The sequence below is a fragment of the Pecten maximus genome, chromosome 6, assembly GCF_902652985.1.
Source record: "Pecten maximus chromosome 6, xPecMax1.1, whole genome shotgun sequence".
NCBI lineage: Eukaryota > Metazoa > Mollusca > Bivalvia > Pectinida > Pectinidae > Pecten > Pecten maximus.
In genome coordinates, this window is record NC_047020.1 from 43282483 (window position 1) to 43301802 (window position 19320).

At 42.0% G+C, this 19320-nt stretch overlaps 1 protein-coding gene across 1 annotated transcript in view; it reads right to left on the minus strand.

Moving 5' to 3' along the window:
• Window positions 1-19320, minus strand: part of LOC117330198 — a 111808-nt gene that overhangs the window by 30834 nt on the left and 61654 nt on the right. Inside the window, exon 10 of the mRNA XM_033888421.1 lies at window positions 16832-16999. Coding sequence (XP_033744312.1) covers window positions 16832-16999 — 168 coding nt within the window. The remainder of the gene's footprint in view (window positions 1-16831; window positions 17000-19320) is intronic.

Consider the following 19320-nt stretch of genomic DNA (forward strand, 5'->3'; position numbering starts at 1 on the left):
TTACATCCAGAACAGATTACACTTGACCATTGTCCAAGACTTGACCTCTGTCCAAGACTTGACCACTGTCCAAGACTTAATCATCCTATTGAGATCCTTGTCCTAGCACACCTGGTAAATAAAACATCAGAACTTACCCCTGACCATTATGTAGAGCTTTCGGGCGTTCGTTGGTGTGGAACTGACCGACTCCCTAAGAACACAGACCCTCACCGTGGGGAGGGCCACATTCTTGTGCCTCCGTCTAAACATCACAACATAACCTCATACCCATTCATCAATCGGCACAGAAAAATAAACTTCTTCATGAATATATTAATATTTCCAGGTGATTAGCGCTGTGGTGATACAGGAAGGTATAAAGTAATGTGTTTGTGACGACCCCGCTGTGGTGTTGACATATCTGATGTTGACATACCCGGGGTGTGGAGCAGTTCTTGATCCAGTATATATAGTTTACTCTCCTCGCGATATACCTGTACGAGTTCCGATCACCTTATCACCATAAGTAATGGACTGTGAAGTGAAAACAATCGGGATATATTACACACCTGTTCTATAGATTAGGATTACAGGTGACTCTCTATAACCCTGGAACCACTGACCAGAATCTAAACCAATCCGTACAATAAAATAGTCATTATACATGGACGAAATAATGTTACAAATTACAGAAATACTGGAGGTGGAAATACTGGAAATGTTGGATATGGTTTATTCTGCTCTCACAGATCCCGAATAGTTCGATAAATGTCACAATTAATGACCTAATTAAATTGAATGATGAAGTTAGGTTTATTTGAAAGCTATACCTAGACAAATAGACTCCAAATCAGAATATCTGTTGATCCATGCATATTAGAAAGTGAATACCCACCAAAGACAGTGAATATCCATAAAAGACACTAAATATTCACCAAATACAATGAATACCCATCAAAGATAGTGAATACCCACCAAAGACAGTGAATACCTACCAAAGATAGTGAATACCCACCAAAGATAGTGAATACCCACCAAATACAATGAATACCCACCAAAGACAGTGAATACCTACCAAAGACAGTGAATACCCACAAAAGACAGTGAATAACCCACTAAAGACAGTGAATAACCCACTAAAGACAGTGAATACCCACAAAAGACAGTGAATAACCCACTAAAGACAGTGAATACCCACAAAAGACACTAAATATTCACCAAAGACAGTGAATACACACCAAAGACAGTGAATACCCACCAAAGACAGTGAATACCCACAAAAGACAGTGAATACCCACCAAAGACAGTGAATACCCACTAAAGACAGTGAATACCCACAAAAGACACTAAATATTCACCAAAGACAGTGAATACCCATCAAAGATAGTGAATACCCACCAAAGACAGTGAATACCCACCAAAGACAGTGAATACCCACCAAAGACAGTGAATACCCACCAAAGACAATGAATACCCACAAAAGACAGTGAATACCCACAAAAGACAGTGAATACCCACAAAAGACAGTGAATACCCACAAAAGACAGTGAATACACACCAAAGACAATGAATACCCACAAAAGTCAGTGAATACCCACAAAAGACAGTGAATACCCACCAAAGACAGTGAATACACACCAAAGACAATGAATACACACAAAAGACAGTGAATACACACCAAAGACAGTGAATACCCACAAAAGACAGTGAATACACACAAAAGACAGTGAATACACACCAAAGACAGTGAATACCCACAAAAGACAGTGAATACCCACAAAAGACAGTGAATACACACAAAAGACAGTGAATACCCACAAAAGACAGTGAATACCCACAAAAGACAGTGAATACACACAAAAGACAGTGAATACCCACAAAAGACAGTGAATACACACAAAAGACAATGAATACCCACAAAAGTCAGTGAATACCCACCAAAGACAGTGAATACCCACCAAAGACACTAAATATTCACCAAAGACAATGAATACACACAAAAGACAGTGAATACCCATCAAAGATAGTGAATACCCACCAAAGATAGTGAATACCCACCAAAGACAGTGAATACCCACCAAAGAAAGTGAATACCCACCAAAGACAATGAATACCCACAAAAGACAGTGAATACCCACAAAAGACAGTGAATACCCACAAAAGACAGTGAATACACACCAAAGACAATGAATACCCACAAAAGTCAGTGAATACCCACAAAAGACAGTGAATACCCACCAAAGACAGTGAATACCAACAAAAGACAGTGAATACCCACAAAAGACAGTGAATACCCACCAAAGACAGTGAATACACACCAAAGACAATGAATACACACAAAAGACAGTGAATACACACCAAAGACAGTGAATACCCACAAAAGACAGTGAATACACACAAAAGACAGTGAATACACACCAAAGACAGTGAATACACACCAAAGACAGTGAATACCCACAAAAGACAGTGAATACCCACAAAAGACAGTGAATACACACAAAAGACAGTGAATACACACAAAAGACAGTGAATACCCACAAAAGACAGTGAATACACACAAAAGACAGTGAATACACACCAAAGACAATGAATACCCACAAAAGTCAGTGAATACCCACCAAAGAAAGTGAATACCCACCAAAGACAGTGAATACACACAAAAGACAGTGAATACACACCAAAGACAATGAATACCCACAAAAGTCAGTGAATACCCACAAAAGACAGTGAATACCCACCAAAGACAGTGAATACCCACCAAAGACAGTGAATACACACCAAAGACAATGAATACCCACAAAAGTCAGTGAATACCCACAAAAGTCAGTGAATACCTATCAAAGACAGTGAATACCCACCAAAGACAGTGAATACCCACAAAAGACAGTGAATACCCACAAAAGACAGTGTTTACACACCAAAGACAATGAATACCCACAAAAGTCAGTGAATACCCACAAAAGACAGTGAATACACACCAAAGACAATGAATACCCACCAAAGACAGTGAATACCCACAAAAGACAGTGAATACACACCAAAGACAGTGAATACCCACAAAAGACAGTGAATACACACCAAATACAATGAATACCCACAAAAGACAGTGAATACACACCAAAGACAGTGAATACCCACAATTATATTTTTTGAATACCCATCAAAGACAAGGATTAAAATTTCACCTTTGAAAATGAACCCATTTGCAAGCTAATAAGTATCCAAAAAATTCCAGCAAATGTCAAATCTGATTACTTTAAATATTCTTATAAATCTAAAGAAGAAGAATTTTAAGGATGATTGGCAATGAATCTGACATATGATGCTTTTATAAGACAAGGGTATTAAAGTGTAATTTCTTGATGACACATTTAATGTAAATGTGTACCAGTTATGTATATGTATGTAATTGAATTATCCTTATGTGACATGGAAAACAAGGTCATAGAGAGCACTATATGCAGCAGATGTCTGATTGATCAATACCAAAAATATTGTGTACAAAATGGATCATTCTATAGTGACAATACACAATTGATTTACAGAAACTTTATGCCAGTGTGATATTTAAGGGAATGTGAAATCAACATGTGATATTAACAGGAATGTGATATTAACAAAACTATGATATTAACTGGAATGTGATGTTAACAAGAATGTGATATTAACAGGAATGTGAAATAAATGTGTGATATTAACAGGAATGTGAAATAACATGTGATATTAACAGGAATGTGATATTAACAAAACTATGATATTAACTGGAATGTGATGTTAACAAGAATGTGAAATCAATGTGTGATATTAACAGGAATGTGAAATAACATGTGATATAACATGAATGTGATTTTAACATAAATGTGATTTAAACATGAATGTGATATTAACAGGAATCAGCTATTAACAGAAATGTGATATTAAACAACTTTACATAAATGGAATCTACTATAACTATCATCTACTGATTTTAAATGATGATTATTTAGTGTGACTCAAAGACCTGAAACAGAGATCCTGTTACGCATTTACGATGATGAGACAACATTTGGACAATTACAATGCAGAATAAACATCCTTTAACAACTCATTTCTGGTCTATTTCCGACCCATTTCCGACATTTAACCCAATCTAAACTTTAACTTTTAAAAGTTTTGGTAATTGAGAGATATGCACTGTGTGGTCTGTTCTAGATTGTCAAGAAGATGGCATGATACCACGCTGTACATTACTCACTGAACTTACTTCACACCAGGACGTGCCTAATTAAACCTGAGCCATCAACATGCCTGCATTGACAATGACCATTAATTTCCTATCAACTGACCCTAAACTCTCCCTCCGACCCTCTGATGGCCTCGGTCAAGCCAGGTAACAGGGTATGGCTATAATATATCTATCTAATGACTAGTAGGTTCCTGTTAATGGGGGAACCACCCACACATGCTGAAATAATGGGCGTTGGCCACCACTGTCAGCCGGAGGGGGGTAATCATGCACTAGCTCAATACACTTCTATTTAAACTGGCCGTCTGGAAACCTGGAACCCTTTAGTTGATGGACCACTAAGCTTCAGCAGAGCCAGACTAGCAGGCACCAAATAAATCTTGTTTTAAAATTCTCAGGCTACGGATTTCACCAAAATTGTTTTCCATCTTAAATTACTGTCCAGAAATATCCAAGACTCAATGCTTCACATTGCAACCATTATGTGTAAAGACACAAAGATTTAGATTGTAGCATAATAAATAATATCAGAGAATAAACAAGACATTACAAACATTGAACAGATTTGTTAGCATACAAAAGATATAACAGACTTTTACTGATAATCAGAAACCAGAAATTAATTTTCAAATTATATTTCAATTCAATAATTAGGGTATGAATTATACTTAATTGGCTCAGATTAACATTAAAATCTAAAATACTGCAAACTGATGCAGATTGAACTACATTCTTATAGGAACTAGGAAATATCACCAAAACTTTTCTCTATCAAGTGAAAAGGAAACAAATCATGTCTGTATGTTACAACTGCGGCACAAGAGATTCCACTACACAGTCGGGATCATAAAAAGGTCCCATTCTGGTTGTTTTCTCCTTGTCAATGGTATCTGGTTACCATGTAATCGGGCCAATGGAATCCTTGATAACCTTGCCTGGCCTTCCCTTGCACGCCTCTGGCCTATCTCCTTAGGTGCTGAACCCTAGATTACTAATACCTGGCAGAATGGCACCAGAAACATCTAAACTTTGAAATTTTACACCTTATTTAAATGTTGCAGGAACACTTTTCCTCCAATTCTAATGTGAAAATGGTAAAATGTGCAGTGGAACCAAGACAAGAGGCCCATATGTCCTGCAGATTTTTCCTGGGCTGTTATGATTATGAGGTATTACTTTGCCAATGAGGAAAGTTCTAAAAGAAAGCATTTTACCACAAAATCATAAACATGTATATAAAAGGGCACATAGTTCATTTTTATCACATTTTAAAGTAGTGTGGTTTTTTGGACCTCAGAAATTCTGAATGCCTTTGTTTTTACACTTTTTTACATGTTGGACCTGTGACCTTGAAAGTCAAGGTCATTGTTATTGTTTTGAAGAAGCTTTATAAGACTCAACCTCGGGAAGATTGAGTGCCAAACATCATGACCAGACATTTCAGTTCTTAACAGAATTTGTTGAAACAAAAAAGACGGAGGAGAGAGAGAAAGGGATGAAAATAATTCCTAGAGGAGGTAAAAACCCAGTACCTGCCATGGAGTCTGTCGATAAATCTCAATCACACAATTCTAATCTAGTGACAGGAGACTAAAGAAATGACACAATCGTTGCTCGCTATCTTGGGGTAAATTTAGCTATGTTATCAGATACGCTGCATCCATGTTGTGTACTGTTACTGCTGAGAAAATTGGCAAGTTCAGAAACAAAACAGAAAGTCTAAACCGAAATTGTGAAAAAAATGGACACTCCATGTATACCCTCAAATAATGAACCCGACACCTTACAGAAACATCACTATCTACCAGTTAAACAGTTCCAGCTGTTTTTCTTCGTCTCTGTATGTTGTGAAAATGGCAAAACACTCTACCTGCAGTAAACATTACCCATGCAAACTTTCTGAAAAATGAAAACGGCAGTGAAAATAGCAAAAATGATAAGATGTAGCTAGAAGATTGTATCATGTATTCGTAGGGAATGGGCTATAGTTTCCGGTTAATATTCTGAGGTGAATTGAATTTATACACTAACCACATGTTTATATGCCCCCTCCTCTTGTGTACAGGTCTATAACTAGATTTAGGGGTCTGTCTGTTGGTGATCCTGAAGGCCATGCACTTCACCCTGTGAATCAGCATCCCCAACTTCCTGTACACATTGTGTTTTATGGATTTTTTACCTTTCTCCAGCCCAAACATCACCACTTGTGTTTTCTATCAAATCAGACTTTCACTTCTCCCTCCTCTCCCCCAGACTCGTGGAAACTTATCATACATTTTATTATCCTCTATATTCCCTGCATGAACTTTATTTTACAAAAATTGAAATTGATCATACATTTTATTATCCTCTATATTCCCTGCATGCACTTCATTTTACACGCAATATTTAAAATTCCCAACTGATATGATACTACTTCAATTATATATTTTTATACAATAAATCTTAACTTGAAAGCAATCTTCGTTAATGTATTAGAAACACAAATTAGCCACACAATTTAATTATTCTATTACAGACAAATTCTTATGATCAGACAGCCATCAAAGGTTTTTAAGCATTGATATTGTAGCTACATAATTCTTTTTAGTTGAGTTCTTTATAGACAGGTGGTCATCATAAACAGGTTTTGAGAGAACATGTAAAGTAGCTACAAACAAGTGTTCTTTATAGGCAGGTGGTCATCATAGACAGGTTTTTGAGTATTGTTATGGACTGGTTACATACATTCAGTGTTCTATGTAGACAGGCTGTCATCATAGAAATATGGTCTTTACAGACAATTCTACCATGTTTGCTATGTAACGCCAGTTTTGATTGGTTTAAAACCATGTATTATTTTCCAATAACCCACGCTCGTGCCAATAATACACGGTAGTGAGTCACGGCTGTTACAACTTTATATATCTAATATTCACACACTTTATAAAAGGTTACTATAGCTGAGTGGGCTAATGGGTTAGTCTTTCAGTAAATTTTTATCACGATGCGAGTTCGAATCCTACAGAGGCTCCCCCTTTTATTTTTTTTATTTTTTTTTATCCTTTTTTTTTCAAAATCAATGCCATATGATAGATGCTCTTGATCGTAGTACTGTATATTTCATCAACAAATAATGCAATACTCCAGAAATAAATTACAAGGTTTTCTCGGGGTTTCTTTGCTTTTTTTCTATTAGAAAGAGGTCGATCTCAGAACTAAACAGTACATGGTAGAATAGAAATAATCAACTTTGACTCGTGTATTGTTGCAGGATATACAACTCGGACTCGGATATTTTGCAATTTTAAATCCTAAATCCTAAATAACTCCTTATAGACAGATGGTCCTAAATAACTCCTTATAGACAGGTGGTCCTAAATAACTCCTTATAGACAGGTGGTCCTAAATGACTCCTTATAGACAGGTGGTCCTAAATAACTCCTTATAGACAGGTGGTCCTAAATAACTCCTTATAGACAGATGGTCCTAAATGACTCCTTATAGACAGGTGGTCCTAAATAACTCCTTATAGACAGATGGTCCCAACAGAAAGGTGGCCCTTATAGACAGGTGGTCCTTATAGACAAGTGGGCCTTATAGATAGGTTTATATATAGTACATACCCTGTTATTTTACCTACACCTACAAATGAGTGATGATTGATCAATATATAGGATGTAGCCTACACCAGCTGGACAGTATCTCCCTACCACATCAGTCAATAACAAACATGGACAGTATCTCCCGTACCACATCAGTCAATAACAAACACTGTAGCCAAACTTATATACAGTTTTACTGCATGGCTACAGATCATACCGACCCAAACTGGCTAAACTATTAGATAAAACAAATACTGACAACATCAGACCACTAATTCCTTCTACATGGAGTTTACAACAGCCTCTACCTAACTTTATTGGGAAAATAAAGTAATCTTTTCGCCAACATTAGAAAGATATTCATGATTTTTTTTGATTTCTTTTTTTTTTGATTTTGGGATAATAACACACTTTTAAGCTGGGGAAAACAGTCTGTTTTTGGCTGTAGAACATTACAAAAACATCACTGTAGACATATGTCAATATGTTTCCCTAGATAGCTTTAAGATAATGCAAAAAAAATATCATACAAAGCAAATGGGAACCAAGAAATCAAGTGTGAATCAACCCTTTGTTCTCAGTAATAGTGTGATCGTGTTAAGATCTGTATTATGTAATATTTCCATCAATGCTTGTTAACTGATTAAGATAAACCATTACAGCACATGTCACAGATTTATATCTACAAGAACACTATATATAATCACATGTAAGTGTTAATGTCCATATTTACATTATTCACCCTCGATGAATTAAATCTCTGAAGTCTTTCTCCTCTTTGCACTTCCCTTTAACACTAAACATATAAACACTTATAATCTAATTCAGATAAACCATTACAACACATTATCAGGTTTTTATCAACAAAAACAATATCATTTTCGCTATTTTAAAACTGACACCTACCCCTGGAGAAGAGTTTATCAAATCCCACCAGCCAGGAACGGGGACGTGACAGTTTTCGGGATGTGCGTGGTTCCGTCATCTTTACCCGTCCACACCTCTCGAAAAAAAAATGTATTCTCCAGAAAATGTCAAATTAATTTCAACACAGCCTGCTCCACACAAAGAAATCCAGCCTGGTCTCCAAAGCTACCATAGAAATTGTCTTTGACACAACAAACAGCTGAAATAACCCGTCTATTTAAACAACTTCCATAAATGTCTGGATAGTGTCTGGGTAACGTTTTTTCCGAAAATCCTGCCAAATCATAAAGTCACCTAGTGCAGATATCCTGAACAGTCACAATAAATCTTAGCATCGAAATATAAAGCACTGTTCTAACTCTAACTGACCAGCTGGACACTGGACCGAAATGACCCAAGGGAGATGGCCAGTCTGAGATGACCTGTGGGAGCTGTCCAGAGAGATGACCGGTGGAAGATGTCCAGTGACAGATGGAGAGAGAGAGAGAGGTGTTTCCAGTATCACTACCACACCAACACTGGGACATCGGTTGGTGGTGTGTGCTGTTTTTTCTCCCCAGAGGAGGAACACTGCAGACTTCAATTACCACGGTGTGATATCAGCCTCTAATTGTATACAGTACAGGCAGTGGGGCCATATGTCACTTCCCTTTATAAACACCACCCGGTTCAATAGCCCTGCTCTTTTGTGTAAAACTGCAGTGACGCCCTGTTATAACAGAACGATGTTATAACAGACCGATGCAACATGCATACTGTGCGTATTGACTTGCAGTCTTGTCAGGGGAAGAACAGACAGATATACGGCACTTATCACCGAAATCCCGATAAATTCTGTCAGATAGGGTAAATAGAGAGAGGCTTGTGTCCTTCAGGAACATTAAACAGAAGCAGTTCCAAACTTCAGTCCCCTCAAAATACCGGTTCTGGAGGAAGGCAGGACAAATTAGGGAGAGATTGTTACTATGGGGACTTTAGTGGCACCCTCAGATCCCACAGGAAGTGGGTCTGATCCCTACTGACCCCAGATAGGGATTTCTGTGTCTGTCTCCACAGAGTGCTGAGCTAGCGAATCTCTGCCAGTACAGAGACCGCTGGACCAATTCTTGATTTTCAACTATTTTAATGGGATGTTTTTTACAATGTTTTTTATTCAAATGATGTAAGGCCATTTCAATTTTTGTAGTTGCAGTTAGGCCCATGTCCCTGCTCAGGTTGTATTTGCTGTTTTCCCTGGTTCTTTTCTAGTTATCAGGTTTATTCAATAAACACCAGAATTAAAAGCCATTCCACAAACCCTATCTGATTATCTTTCTTTCAATTAGACCCCTCATTGCTTGATAAACACTTACCACTCTATGGTGTAGTGAGTGTGTGGAATTATCTCACCCCTTTCCTCAGCAGGACTGAAAATATTCCTCAAACATTTAACAACACTAAAACATACCCTACAGCATCCCCTAGGTTTCCTTTGGATTCAGTTCCCACCTAAATCCCCCTCCCTTACCTCAGGCTTGTGTGGGGTGGAGGTAATGGTGTATTAATACTGCTTCTGGACCAACAGCTCCTGCACCATTTTAATCCCCCTTCCCCCTACCCAATGTTAATTCTTCCTCTGACCCTTGAATGACACTCCCCAGGCCACATAAATCCTACCTACCCAACCCTCCCTGTACCTTCAGCTCCCCTGTCATATAAAACCTACCTCCCCGACCCTCCCTCTACCCTCAGCTCCCCTGTCATATAAATCCTACCTCCCCGACCCTCCCTCTACCTACAGCTCCCCTGCCATGTAAATCCTACCTCCCCAACCCTCCCTGTACCTTCAGCTCCCCTGTCATATAAAACCTACCTCCCTGACCCTCCCTCTACCTTCAGCTCCCCTGCCATGTAAATCCTACCTCCCCGACCCTCCCTCTACCTTCAGCTCCCCTGCCATGTAAATCCTACCTCCCCAACCCTCCCTCTACCTTCAGCTCCCCTGCCATGTAAATCCTACCTCCCCGACCCTCCCTCTACCTTCAGCTCCCCTGCCATATAAAACCTACCTCCCCAACCCTCCCTCTACCTTCAGCTCCCCTGCCATGTAAATCCTACCTCCCCGACCCTCCCTCCACCTTCAGCTCCCCTGCCATGTAAAACCTACCTCCCCGACCCTCCCTCTACCTTCAGCTCCCCTGCCATGTAAATCCTACCTCCCCAACCCTCCCTTGACCTTCAGCTCCCCTGCCATGTAAAACCTACCTCCCCGACCCTCCCTCTACCTTCAGCTCCCCTGCCATGTAAATCCTACCTCCCCAACCCTCCCTCGACCTTCAGCTCCCCTGCCATGTAAAACCTACCTCCCCGACCCTCCCTCTACCTTCAGCTCCCCTGCCATGTAAATCCTACCTCCCCAACCCTCCCTCGACCTTCAGCTCCCCTGCCATGTAAAACCTACCTCCCCGACCCTCCCTCTACCTTCAGCTCCCCTGCCATGTAAAACCCACCTCCCCGACCCTCACTCTACCTTCAGCTCCCCTGCCATGTAAATCCTACCTCCCCAACCCTCCCTTGACCTTCAGCTCCCCTGCCATATAAAACCTACCTCCCCAACCCTCCCTCTACCTTCAGCTCCCCTGCCATGTAAAACCTACCTCCCCGACCCTCCCTCTACCTTCAGCTCCCCTGCCATGTAAATCCTACCTCCCCAACCCTCCCTTGACCTTCAGCTCCCCTGCCATGTAAAACCTACCTCCCCGACCCTCCCTCTACCTTCAGCTCCCCTGCCATGTAAATCCTACCTCCCCAACCCTCCCTTGACCTTCAGCTCCCCTGCCATGTAAAACCTACCTCCCCGACCCTCCCTCTACCTTCAGCTCCCCTGCCATGTAAATCCTACCTCCCCAACCCTCCCTCTACCTTCAGCTCCCCTGCCATGTAAATCCTACCTCCCCGACCCTCCCTCTACCTTCAGCTCCCCTGCCATATAAAACCTACCTCCCCAACCCTCCCTCTACCTTCAGCTCCCCTGCCATGTAAATCCTACCTCCCCGACCCTCCCTCCACCTTCAGCTCCCCTGCCATGTAAAACCTACCTCCCCGACCCTCCCTCTACCTTCAGCTCCCCTGCCATGTAAATCCTACCTCCCCAACCCTCCCTTGACCTTCAGCTCCCCTGCCATGTAAAACCTACCTCCCCAACCCTCCCTCTACCTTCAGCTCCCCTGCCATGTAAATCCTACCTCCCCAACCCTCCCTTGACCTTCAGCTCCCCTGCCATGTAAACCTACCTCCCCGACCCTCCCTCTACCTTCAGCTCCCCTGCCATGTAAATCCTACCTCCCCAACCCTCCCTCAACCTTCAGCTCCCCTGCCATGTAAAACCTACCTCCCCGACCCTCCCTCTACCTTCAGCTCCCCTGCCATGTAAAACCCACCTCCCCGACCCTCACTCTACCTTCAGCTCCCCTGCCATGTAAATCCTACCTCCCCAACCCTCCCTTGACCTTCAGCTCCCCTGCCATATAAAACCTACCTCCCCAACCCTCCCTCTACCTTCAGCTCCCCTGCCATGTAAAACCTACCTCCCCGACCCTCCCTCTACCTTCAGCTCCCCTGCCATGTAAATCCTACCTCCCCAACCCTCCCTTGACCTTCAGCTCCCCTGCCATGTAAAACCTACCTCCCCGACCCTCCCTCTACCTTCAGCTCCCCTGCCATGTAAATCCTACCTCCCCAACCCTCCCTTGACCTTCAGCTCCCCTGCCATGTAAAACCTACCTCCCCGACCCTCCCTCTACCTTCAGCTCCCCTGCCATGTAAATCCTACCTCCCCAACCCTCCCTCGACCTTCAGCTCCCCTGCCATGTAAAACCTACCTCCCCGACCCTCCCTCTACCTTCAGCTCCCCTGCCATGTAAAACCCACCTCCCCGACCCTCACTCTACCTTCAGCTCCCCTGCCATGTAAATCCTACCTCCCCAACCCTCCCTTGACCTTCAGCTCCCCTGCCATATAAAACCTACCTCCCCAACCCTCCCTCTACCTTCAGCTCCCCTGCCATGTAAATCCTACCTCCCTGACCCTCCCTCGACCTTCAGCTCCCCTGCCATGTAAATCCTACCTCCCTGACCCTCCCTCTACCTTCAGCTCCCCTGTCATGTAAATCCTACCTCCCCGACCCTCACTCTACCTTCAGCTCCCCTGTCATGTAAATCCTACCTCCCCGACCCTCCCTCTACCTTCAGCTCCCCTGCCATGTAAAACCTACCTCCCCGACCCTCACTCTACCTTCAGCTCCCCTGTCATGTAAATCCTACCTCCCCAACCCTCCCTCTACCTTCAGCTCCCCTGCCATGTAAAACCTACCTCCCCGACCCTCCCTCTACCTTCAGCTCCCCTGCCATGTAAAACCTACCTCCCCGACCCTCACTCTACCTTCAGCTCCCCTGCCATGTAAATCCTACCTCCCTGACCCTCCCTCTACCTTCAGCTCCCCTGTCATGTAAATCCTACCTCCCCGACCCTCCCTCTACCTTCAGCTCCCCTGCCATATAAAACCTACCTCCCCGACCCTCCCTCGACCTTCAGCCCCCCTGCCATGTAAAACCTACCTCCCTGACCCTCCCTCTACCTTCAGCTCCCCTGCCATATAAAACCTACCTCCCAACCCTCCCTCTACCTTCACCTCCCCTGCCATATAAATCCTACCTCCCCGACCCTCCCTCTACCTCAGCTCCCCTGCCATGTAAAACCTACCTCCCCGACCCTCCCTCGACCCTCAGCTCCCCTGTCATGTAAAACCTACCTCCCCGACCCTCCCTCTACCTTCAGCTCCCCTGTCATGTAAATCCTACCTCCCCAACCCTCCCTCTACCTTCAGCTCCCCTGTCATGTAAATCCTACCTCCCCGACCCTCCCTCTACCTTCAGCTCCCCTGCCATGTAAATCCTACCTCCCCAACCCTCCCTCTACCTACAGTTCCCCTGCCATGTAAATCCTACCTCCCCGACCCTCCCTCGACCTTCAGCTCCCCTGCTATGTAAAACCTACCTCCCCGACCCTCCCTCTACCTTCAGTTCCCCCTGCAATGGTAATCCCCCCTGACTTTTCTGACATATATGTGACTACTCTAACATGTGGTGGGCCCATTGCTAGTCAATCATGTGAAACAGAAGAGTTTTGTATGGAAGAAAAAGAGAAAAGCTCCAATTTCTTCCAAGTTTAAATGAATGTTTTCTTTGTCTCTCCAAGAATTCTGAACAGAAAATGCTATTTAAAGCTTTTTTCATATAGACAACTCCTTGATGATATTCTCACGAAAAGTTCAAGGGTCGAATCAGAAAAAGACAATGATGATATTCAAATATGTTGTATTTCCCCACTAAATGTCTATGTTCCAGACCTAAGTATATGATTGAGGTTACAAAACAAATGAATGCTGTTCTGAGGGAATAAAGAGGTGAAGATTGGAAAGGCAAATCAAGCTAATATTGTTAGCCAAGCTACATTGAGCAACTCTCAGCTAACATGTCTACCTCTCAGATGAAGGCAGCTCTGAAAACAGCTGACGAGCATTTCACTTTGACAGAAATAGACTTAATCAATCTCATCCTTTGGGTGAATTTAACACATAGCTATAGGTAGAGTCTCCAGGGAGACGAGGAGTTGCGTTATTATAAGTTCCTGGGACAAGAAGTTCGACTAGTGGATATTTCAGTGTCTAGTATCCCTATAATGTTATTTACAGATCATCTACACGAGGCAGATCATAAAAACCACCATGTGTTCGCTACTTTATTATTTAGTAATAGACCGTTGATGAAAAGTCCGTAAAGCACATACGACTATAGTGTTTATACATTAAATATCATGAACACCTTCCAAGTGGCAACCGTTACACCACTGCCATTTTACTTCATTAACTGCCTTGTAATCTAATTTTGTTGATTGAAACCACTCATCACCTCTTCCTGAAATTTGGAAAATATTTAAGAATAAATTTGGATTCCATTTGCTGAAATCAACTTTTCTAAGTGTTTGCAGGTAATGCAAGGTAACCAAGGTGATATATAAATGTTACCTTTATTTTAAACAAAGACATTCCCACATTGCCTAGCAACCGCTGGTACAAACCTGTAAACCAGATATACACAAGGAACCAATTAACGTTACTAAAAATACCTCAAAACTTTCAAATCATACAAACATTGAAAACGTCTTGGGAACTGAGACAAAATGCAGGTATTGAATCCTGTCTTTACAAATTAGACCAAAACCCCGAGATTGAATCTGGTCTCTCCAAGGCAGAGAGTGCTACTGTGTTAAAAATTTAAGAAAAAAAAAAAAAAAAAAATCAGAAAATTCACATTTAACCCAAATTATTTCAACCAGAGCCTTAAATCCCATTCCACAGATCAGAATGAGAAATGGTGGAGTAGACTGTGCATGAGAAGCAAATTAGAGCCCAATTAAGGATTTAATCTCCCAGTTTTATCAAAGGTTTATCTGAATCTCTCAATCTTGACAGGAAATGGGAGATAGAGATTAGGGTCCTTACCATTAGTGCCTTAGAACATCTCCTCCCCCATTCCAAATCTAGTTGTACCTTCAAAGCAGGGGCGGGTAATTAAATCACCCTGGAGACTTGTCTGCTATTTAGGTAGAGTAACCTCCCCAAAGAAGACTTTGATGACAAAATAAAGCATGGACAAAAAATGCACCATTATATTTGAAAAAAACATGTGAACTTTTAAGTACATTAATGCCCTCATACGACCTCTGTATAAATGTACGCTCCATAAAACAGACAATTATGTCTTCAAATGATTTCTATCTATACAGAGTCCCGATCTATCAATTTTCCATTTCTGTAATTTCAAATTGCTTGCTCTGGACTGAACATCATTCACTAATGTTTGGCAATAAATATGTTTTGAGCTGTAAATCACAAAATTTAATTACCTATGATGATTTGAAACAAATTTGTTCAACTTCACCGAATCTAATTGGAGGGCTACTTTTACAAAATCTGTAAGCTTGTTTTCTATATCCCATTTACACAGCCTAGTTTAGTGTATAAACCTTATGAACATAGATTATCCTAAATCTGCTGGAATCCATGACAGTAGCTCTAAACAAGAAGTTGTTCAAAAGCCGCCGTCAGCATAAAACAATAGAAACCCAACGCACATGATCAAGTAGAAAAACAGTACAAATGTGACCTTTGACCTTTAATGATAAACAAAAGCTAATGAGTTATAGTCTAATCAGTACCCAACAGATGTGGTCTAAAAATGGCTAAAATGTTACCACAGAGTCCGGACTTATCTCAACAACACTTGGCAGGGCACAATCCAACAGATAATGTAGAAATCACCCACTTCAAAAGTTTGTTAGAACATAAAACTTTCAACGTTATGCCATTGTCTTTTGACCTGTAATTGGTCAAACTCAAAAACAGAAAAAAGTTACAATTCATTTTGAGGATGCGACTTAAACCCAGATTTGACCTAGATTTGTCATGCACATCAGTCAAGTGTCATCTATGATGCGAAAGACGCTTACCCCTCAGGGACGTCTGGTCCTATTCCCTTTTATTGACAGATATTTATTTTGTTTGCAATTTTGGCCTCAATTTATTTCAGGGCTGTGATAGCACAATCAGTAAGAGTGCCGGCCACATAACCTCTGCATGCAGGTGAAGATCCGAGCTGTGTGGTTTGATGCTCCCTACCTGTGTCAGTTTGTGTTTCTTGCGAAGATGAGAAACAGGCTGGTCTGTGACTGTCATAGTTGTGTCCCTGGACAAGACACTTTACCCTAATTGCTGTGGATGCCATGCGACATGCCTCCTGTATGTTGTTCAGTGAGGTTGTCACCAACTACTACAAGGAGACCTCACCTCAAAATGATTCTGTCAGTTCACTGGTAAATAAACCCAGCAAACAACCAAATGTTTTACTGATTTTGAGTTAGATTTTAGGTTTTGTTTGCCTATTGGTATTCTCTGTTGCTTTTTATAAGTCAAACTGCTTCCACAATCTTGATAAAATCATCTGCTACAGTGATTTGTTGGCTATATGCAAAATTATACATTCAAAAGAACCACATCGTAATCCTTGTAACTTACCTTCATCATCAGGAAATTTGTTAGAGGAATCACAAGAATCGGAAAACTCTGACAGCCAGTGGACCATCAATATCACAAGGTAACATCCCGACACAAAGACAAAGTAATGGTAACCTTTGTCCATCAAGGTCAGCCACTCAAGGTCACTGTCCATCATGGTGTCATAGACTGGTCATCATGACTCATTAATACAACTGTACAGGTAAGTTACAGATACTGACCGAAAGGTAACGGGAAAGTTTCATAATAATAATCCACACAAGTTTTGGATACTGCATGTCCGTCGTAAAATCAGCGAATTCAAGTCACACTGCATATAGACAACCAGGAAGGGAGTAAGGGAGTCATTTTGTCCGACAATGGTCATCAGAGATTGACCAATACAAGTCCAAAACTGACCATATCATATTTCACCTTCCCTACTGACCAAACAGTCAAGTTGAGGAACCATTCTTTAGACTTGACCAACAGAATTACCTGTAAATTGTCAGCTTATTATGTAACACAAGTACAGCTGTATATGGTTTTTAAAACACATTTTTTCTGACAATGGACATTGTTTTCTCTGTACATCTCACAATCCTTGATAAAGGCAAAATTCATACTCCAAGTTTAACACCGAAATCCACTGTACTGTTCAAAACCAACATGGTGACAAGCGTTTGTAGGCCAGACAACATCGAAACCAAACGAGGGTCAAACGAAACGGCTTAAAATGCTGACCACTCATCAGTATTAAAATATTGACCACTCATAGGTACTTGGACCATATCTGTTTCTGTTGGTAAATATAAGGCGCAGATTACACCGCCGGACAATCAGCCACACAATAGAACGCTTTTATCAAACAGAAACGTTACATAAGTTCTGTGGACCCCATATTTCTAGTCTGACATTTATATAGCCGGATAAGAATCTACGTAACACTTGCCAGTCCCTGTGTACCGGTGTACAACTGGGGTTTACAGGGTGAATCTACCCAAAGGCCACAAGTCAGATTTAGTTTTCAAACTCAACCAGGTGTGGATGAGTATAATAACCCTGTGGATTTCAATGTTTACCCTGTGATTAAGGTACACTTTCTCAGGCAGAACCCAAAAAAATTTTTTTTTTTTTTTTTTTTTTTACCTATATTGATAAATGTCTGTGCTGTCTTTAGTTAACAATATACCAGTTCTACATGCTGTGCTGGTAATGTCTTTGTGGCATTTCAGAAATAAAACATGCTTCCAGGACGGCTATAGGAACACCCATTCCTATAACAAGCTCAGTTATCACAGACAAAGAACAGCTCCCCTTTGAACCATTGATTTTTTTCCTGATGTGTACATGAATATATTGTGTCTATATAGACAACATTTACTTAACTGATAACACTGTATGATTTATAGGACACGGCTATCTGGTGACAATCGGCTGGACTTTAAAAACTTGATATCACAGCTGGTATACAAACAGTTTATTACTTTTCAGTTTTCAAGTATCTATAGAGAAAGTTAACATTGGATAAGCCATATGGTCTTTTAGATCTACCACTCAACATTAAATATAGGAAACACTCAGAGAATGGCATATGTTTAGGTATAAGAACACTTCCTGAAGGCCCTTTGTTACATTTCAATCAGGAAATGTAACAAGAACTCCCAAGTTAATTTTACATATTATTACCATTTCCCTCTCTGACTGTACATTCTCCAACCTTAATTTTCTTTTTCTCCTCTCTTTTAACTTCCCTGTCCCCTCCCCACAACTTCCCTGTCCCCTCCCCACAACTTCCCTGTCCCCTCCCCACAACTTCTCCGCCCCCTCCCCACAACTTCTCTGTCCCCTCCCCACAACTTCCCTATCCCCTCCCCACATCATCCCTGTCCCCTCCCCAAAACTTCCCTGTCCCCTCCCCAAAACTTCCCTGTCCCCTCCCCACAACTTCCCTGTCCCCTCCCCACAACTTCCCTGTCCCCTCCCCACAACTTCCCTGTCCCCTCCCCACAACTTCCCTGTCCCCTCCCCCACAACTTCCCTGTCCCCTCCCCACAACTTCCCCTATCCCCTCCCCACAACTTCCCTGTCCCCTCCTCACAACTTCCCTGTCCCCTCCCCACAACTTCCCTATCCCCTCCCCCAACTTCCGGTCCCCTCCCACAACTTCCCTGTCCCCTCCCCACAACTTCCCTATCCCCTCCCCACAACTTCCCTGTCCCCCCCCCACAACTTCCCTGTCCCTCCCCACAACTTCCCTGTCCCCTCCCCACAACTTCCCTATCCCCTCCCCACAACTTCCCTGTCCCCTCCTCACAACTTCCCTGTCCCCTCCCCACAACTTCCCTGTCCCCTCCCCACAACTTCCCTATCCCCTCCCCACAACTTCCCTGTCCCCTCCCCACAACTTCCCTGTCCCCTCCCCACACTTCCCTGTCCCCTCCCACATCTTCCCTGTCCCCTCCCACAACTTCCCTGTCCCCTCCCCACAACTTCCCTGTCCCCTCCCC